The sequence below is a fragment of the Austrofundulus limnaeus genome, unplaced genomic scaffold (assembly GCF_001266775.1).
Source record: "Austrofundulus limnaeus strain Quisiro unplaced genomic scaffold, Austrofundulus_limnaeus-1.0 Scaffold80, whole genome shotgun sequence".
In the NCBI taxonomy this organism is placed as follows: Eukaryota; Metazoa; Chordata; class Actinopteri; order Cyprinodontiformes; family Rivulidae; genus Austrofundulus; species Austrofundulus limnaeus.
This window is the reverse complement of record NW_013952482.1, coordinates 1,142,780-1,149,096: the sequence shown is the minus strand read 5'-3', so window position 1 is coordinate 1,149,096 and position 6,317 is coordinate 1,142,780. Positions and strand designations below refer to the sequence as shown.

At 41.8% G+C, this 6,317-nt stretch overlaps 1 protein-coding gene across 1 annotated transcript in view; it reads right to left on the bottom strand.

The window, feature by feature from the left end:
* Positions 1-303: 303 nt before the first annotated feature.
* Positions 304-6,317, bottom strand: part of chtf18 (CTF18, chromosome transmission fidelity factor 18 homolog (S. cerevisiae)) — a gene marked incomplete at its 3' end in the record, with an annotated part of 12,759 nt that continues 6,745 nt past the window's right edge. Inside the window, 7 exon segments of the mRNA XM_014011415.1 lie at positions 304-373; positions 1,976-2,071; positions 2,178-2,322; positions 5,140-5,270; positions 5,376-5,525; positions 5,657-5,881; positions 5,993-6,107. Of these exon segments, the coding sequence (XP_013866869.1) occupies positions 304-373; positions 1,976-2,071; positions 2,178-2,322; positions 5,140-5,270; positions 5,376-5,525; positions 5,657-5,881; positions 5,993-6,107 (932 nt within the window).

Genomic DNA, 6,317 nt, shown 5'->3' with positions numbered 1-6,317 from the left:
ATCACAACCTTGTCATAAAAAGTGGCGTACGCAAGTTTCTGGGCTCAAATTGTGCGTACGCCAGTTTTATAAATCCGACCCCTGGAGCTTTTAGAAACCAGACTTTCCATCTCGCTGGGCAAAGTCAACCATGTGCAGCCAGAAGAGCACTGAATTAGAAGCATTATATAATAGTTGTCCTTCATCACCTCCGGTCCGCGTGGACCTGATGTGCTGAGAGGCGTTTTTACATGAACAGCTCCCGAGGGTCTGAATAAATTAAGTTAAAAGCGGCGCCCCCTCTTTGCAGAGAGTCTATAGTACCTGTGTCCGAGGACGGCTGAGCTCGCTGAGGTTTGGGGGCAACMGCTCGACCGAAGAAGTCCACCTCAGGCTGCAGGACACAGAAACACAGATTATTTAACTAAGTCAGCCGTGAAGTTATTAACACACGTCAACTTTAACGAGGCCAATTAATCAGTGAAACACACACACACACCACTTCTTTTATTAGCCTCATTTCAAAGTTTCACCATCAGGGACAGTTCCTCATTGTCCTGATTTCTGTCCCCCTTGAGCCCACATCACGTCACTGCTGAACTATTAAAACCACTCCAGGTTTCTCAGAGAGGTTCTGATTTTGAGTTCTGCATGCAGCTTGTTCTGGTTTCAACTAAAACACCTGATGATCCCAGGTCTTRGTGCTCAGCAACACGCTGTAAAGAGAGCAGCCTGCATGATGCTAGGAAAACTCCCACCTCCCCTCCACCCTGTTGGTCGACTAAAGTGCACCACCCCTCTGCTGGGGGAAAAACAGCACCCTCACATGGCACTACCTGTGTGCCGATACCACCAGTTTTTACAAGTGCTCGTGTTAGTAAAAAAATAAATAAAAATAAACGCCCACTATTTGGAACTGAACCCATGAAATGCACTCCAATATACAGTGAAAAGTTTGTCAGTTCTGTGTTTAAAAAATGTATACAARTTGAAAGTAAATCTTRTTTAAAATGTTACAACGGTACATCTGAGTATGTCTCATGCTGTATGTTTGWCTAAATGTGTTTTTAAAGTTACTGTGTAATGTTTAAGTTCTAACTCGGTGAGTACTCGGAATCGGCGAGTACCGTAATTGTTTTTTTTTTTCACAAAAAAGTAAAAAAAACAACAACTGATTTTCCATTCTGAAGACGAATTCGCTTTGTTTCCCCATCCAGGAAGCTTTTTCAGTTCAGAATGTCCAGAGTTGAACTGAAAAAGCTTCCTGGACTTGAAGCGAAACGTCTTTAGAATCAAAGTTCATTTGTTGTTTTTTTTTATTGTTTAACTTTTTTTGAATCGATCAAGGCCTGAATGACTGAGAATCCTCCCCAGAATCAAGTACTGTTTTTATTCATGTATGATACGATCATCCTTTTTTGAGCTTAAAAAGCATTCAAAATCTAATTATCAATAACCTGTGTATAATACTATCCCTCCACTTTATGGATGATTTTTTAGGGTTAAATTTCTAGTATTATACATGTATAAATACAGTACTTGTACTTGGTTTGAGAGAAACTGGTATCTGGACACCCATATTTAGCGCATATGATAGTTTGGGTAAAAAATACAACAACTTTCTATCAACAGTCAATATTTTTTCWTTTCCATTCTTGGCCTGCAGCCTCCACAATCATTTAACTTGTGTTAAAATAATTAGTTTCTATACTACAACACACTGATATTCACTTTGGCAAAAAAAACAAACAAACATGAAATTACCAGCTTTAATCCTTCAACTAACATGCTCTGCACAAACAAATTATAAGCTCAGTTTAAATGTTTGGTATCACTAAACATTGTAATCCTGTTTGAAGAACACATCCCAGAACCCAGTTTGTTTTTATCTGGAGGAAGTTGCAGCCGTCAACCATAACAAACCACACATTTCCCTAAAATAAAATGAACAGGCTGGGTGAGAAATAAAAGACAAGAGGATATTTGTGTGTCTCACCCTGGTCTGCACTGTGGTCTGTTTCACAATACTCTCCAGCCTCTGCTGGTGGTTCCTGCTCGGTTTTGGTCCAGCGCTCTTCTTTCCTTCTTCTCTCTGCAACACAGTCGCACAGCAGGTCACGACCACGAACACGCCTGAAGGAGCGGCGACGTTCGGTCGCCCCGCCGCCCGTTTGAATCAACAGGATCTGACATCTCACCACCGCGGGGTTCCTCTGCAGCATCGTTTGCTCGGCTCTCCTCATCTTCTCCTGCTCCATCTCTCTGCTGATGGTTTGTTTGGCCTGATAGGTCAGCTGGCGGCGCGGCGGCAGGCCGGGGAACCACGCCACCTCCTCGACACGCCTGCACACACCAGAAACAAAAACGCTAAAAAATCTAAAATCTAAAAATGTGCACAAAATAACCTATCTAAATTATAAAAAAAAATATTGCAGCAACTTGTAAGGAGGACAATGATGCTAACAGGACATCTCCTTAGTTGTTCAAAATATTATTTAAAGTTTCATTATTAATATGTTAGCATCATAAATTACAGCTCAATACGTTTGACAGTTTAAATCTTAAACCCATGTTTTTTACAGCTTTCTTCTGCTTTATTCATAAAAAAAAGACATGCAGACTTTACAAAATTATTCCTCACTCAAAAAAAAAACCTTAAATACAACTATTGTCGGCACTAATTCGCCACTTAGCTGAAGTTAAAGATGATTTTTTTCTGCTCACTTCYTGAGCAATCAGTGTAAGGAAGCTGAGAGCGGCCTTTTACTGCACATAATTATTCTCCTTGGTTTTTTCGTGATTTTATCGTTTCTTAAAATAACAAGGACCATTTTCTCGAGATAACGAGTTAATTTCCAGATGGTTTTGACGTTTACTATTTATTTATTTGCCCTTACTACACCAGGCGAAACCCATTGAGATCGCAGATCTCTTTAGCAAGGGCGGCCTGGGCCTGAAGGCAGCCTAGTGGACATTATTTTGTCATTTTTGTATCATTACACAGACTGAAATTGCAATTTGTTTGTCTTGTACAGATAACTTTCAAATCAGCCCTCATCAAGGCAGGGGTGTCAAACTCATTTTCACCGAGGGCCACATGATGAGCGTTATGGTGGCCCTCGAAGGGCCAGTTGTAATGAACTTTGACATTTCATGTTTAACTTTGACTAAAAAAGTGTTTTAACATGTCCTCTTTTAAACACTGATAAGAACTAAGTGTACGACTGACTAGATCTGATACAAATACAGAAATATTACTAAAAGTAAAACTAATGAAGTTTTACTCACAGATGAGTTTCTAGTGAGTAGCTGCATTATGGCAGATTAATTTATGGTTGATGCTGACTTTAAAGCAGCTTATTTTCARACATTAATACTGTGCTATCCAACTAAATTGCTCAKTTACTTAAAGCAAACAGCTCAGGGGCAGAACAATTGTTATCATCTTTCACCTATTAAATTTATTATGTTGCATTTCATCRTAAATTTAAAGTTTATCATTGATATAAGAAATAATTTTCATGTTAAGTAAAAAAAAAGGGGCCATGAGTTTGACTCATGTGAATCAAGGASAAGGCTGGCTTGACTGCAGATCACACAGGGATCTTGATGATAAAATAAACTTTTTCAGTGACCAGCTGAAGGGATATATGGACACCTCCATGGTTACTGAATGATGCACAGAAAAATCATAACTCGTTATCTAGAGAAAACCATAGGGAAATTAACTCGTTATCTTGAGACAACGGGCCTAATATGTCATTATCAYCAAAAAACGGCTTCCGTTATTTCTTATTTTTTTAAGAAAACCATTAATCTGTTATTCTTTAAAACCTTAATCTCCTTATGAGCTCCCACACACACACACACACTGAGCGAGACGGAACAACAAACGGAATACAAAAATTATATTTTATGATGAAYAAAGTCACAAAATTCTGGGAATTTTCAAAGTTAGAAACTTTTCAATTCACAGGAGGTTAAGAGAAAGAACTGGAGGTTGGTTCCTAACAGCGATTTTAAATACAGTTGAAGGAATTATATTTTAGAGTAATCTTGACAAAAACAGAGGTACCACACCTTAAAATATGACCTGGACAGGTGGGAACAGACGTGTTAGTTTAGTTTAGTAACTTTCCAGCCTTTTGCAACCATAATGATGAAATAAAGACCTGCTTGTCAACTGAAATGAAAAACTAATAAAGAGCTTAAACCCTGGAAGGCCACAGCTTCTCTCCAATAATAACGCATCTGAAACTATGCAGAGTGTAGCCTAAAACACAGTAAAGTAACCTTTTTTTTTTACTTTACTTATATTTAGCCCTGGTCTACCTTGAGATACATGCCAGTTATTRCTAATTACTAACTGATCTGCAGAGAGTGATGAAGTTCAGCAGGCATCAGATCAGGCTCCTCGTAATGGTGCCAGAATCCGACCAATCCCATCCAAGAACAGTGCAGTCCAGTCAAATATCCCTGCTGGGACGAGTCGTACGGGCCGTGCGCAGTGTCRGGACCAGTCAGACCGTGGTGTTGTGGTGTGCCAGCGACGGCAGGTACAGGAAGGTGTAGACCAGCAGCAGCAGCAGCAGAGCTAACACCAGTGGCAGGCACCAGTCGCTGGTCACCAGCACCTCATCGCAGCGAGCCTGCAGGAAGGAGCCACCGTGGACTAGCTGCTCCTCGGCCTCGTCTGGCATGGATGAATTCAGTTGCCCCATTGTGGTAAATTAAAAAATAAATTTAAAAAAAACTCCTGTGGTATTTTTTTAGTCTCGTAAATGAGACTAAWAAGTGGATTAAAGTTTCCAGAGGTGAACACAGCTTCCAAGGTTGATCTTATTGGGCATATTTCCTAACAGCACTGCTTTAAAACACTTTTTACCTCTAAGCTGGAGCACTTCAACTTAATTTTCTCTGTCTGTCCACCAGTCAGGATTTTGTTTGCTACCTTGATTTGACCCCACACACACACACACAGACACACACACACACACCAGGTGTTAAGGGGATTAAACTCTAAGCTTTTGTGCAGAGAAGCAGTGTGAGGAGGACAGCAGTGACCTTCAACACCCTGCAAACACACATCTGCTCAGCAGGTTTCCACTAAACAGTGGAGTGCAGGTGTGTGTGTGTGTGTGTGTGTCTGTGTGTACTCACGGCTCCAGCACGTATGTGTACTGCCCCTCAGGTGTGCGGTCCTGCCTGTACGAGAGATTGTAGGCCAGCATGGTGTCGATCAGCTCGTGCATCTGTTCCTTCTCTCTGCTGCTGAACAGCTGCGGATTCACCTGCAGGAAACAAAACAAAAAAACACAAAACCTGAGCTCTGCACGCCTGGAACCTGGGTTTTTAAAGAGCCAAAAACTGACACGGGATTACAGGAATAAACGTACGGGTCGTAGTTTGGGACAGATGATGTCGAGGAGCAAAGTGAGAATATCGAGGCTCAGGCTGAGGTGGCTGATCCTCACGCGCACGCTCGCTGGGATTTCAGCCAACATGGTGGACAAAGCGTTCCTGCAGCTGAGGAGGCGGGACGAAGCCTGGCGAGGACGACCACGAGTCARTTAGTGGCAAAATCTTAGTTCAAATACACCAAAATTTCCACCTGCTTTAACATTTTCTGCCTTTTTTTGTGTGTGCCACAAATCACTTCCTGTGACCGTATTAGTACCTCATGGTGGCTGTGGGGATAGCTGATGCGTGGCACGCTCGTGTGAGCAAACAGGAAGTGAAAGGCGACAGACAGGAAGGGCAGGTATCTCATCAGAGAGAAGTTCTGTCCGTGCAGAATCACTTGGTTCAGCCTGTCGGAGAACGTGAGCCAATCCAGAGCCTCACACACGCCGTGCAGGTGGGGATCCCTCACTCGCATGGACAAATAATTATCATACAGCCCCTGAGGGAGAACAGGCAGCACAGAACAGTTTTCACTCATTGATGCCATCAAACTGTGGGTGAAAAGTTGTTTCTGTGCAGAGATTAAACAGAAAGCAGTTTGGTTTGTTACCTGAGACACCTTTTCGAATTCTCCGCTGGATGAGGCCAAGTGTAAAACGTGCTGAAACCTCTGAGCTCCACTTCCTGAGCCGGGCGCCTCCTCGAAGCCCTCCCCGATACGTTTCCTGAAACAAAACAAATCAACAAGMAGCTCCTGAGACAATGGAATCATAAAAACCAGAAAACTAAAAGTGCAGACATCTGATTTAACTGTTGAGCTCGACGCGTCCGATACACGTGTTGTTCTTTTATTGAGCCAAAGACTTTATTTTATTATCCATCCATGTGATGATCCGACTTCTAATGACCTAAATCCTATTTTTTTTGTGTATTCT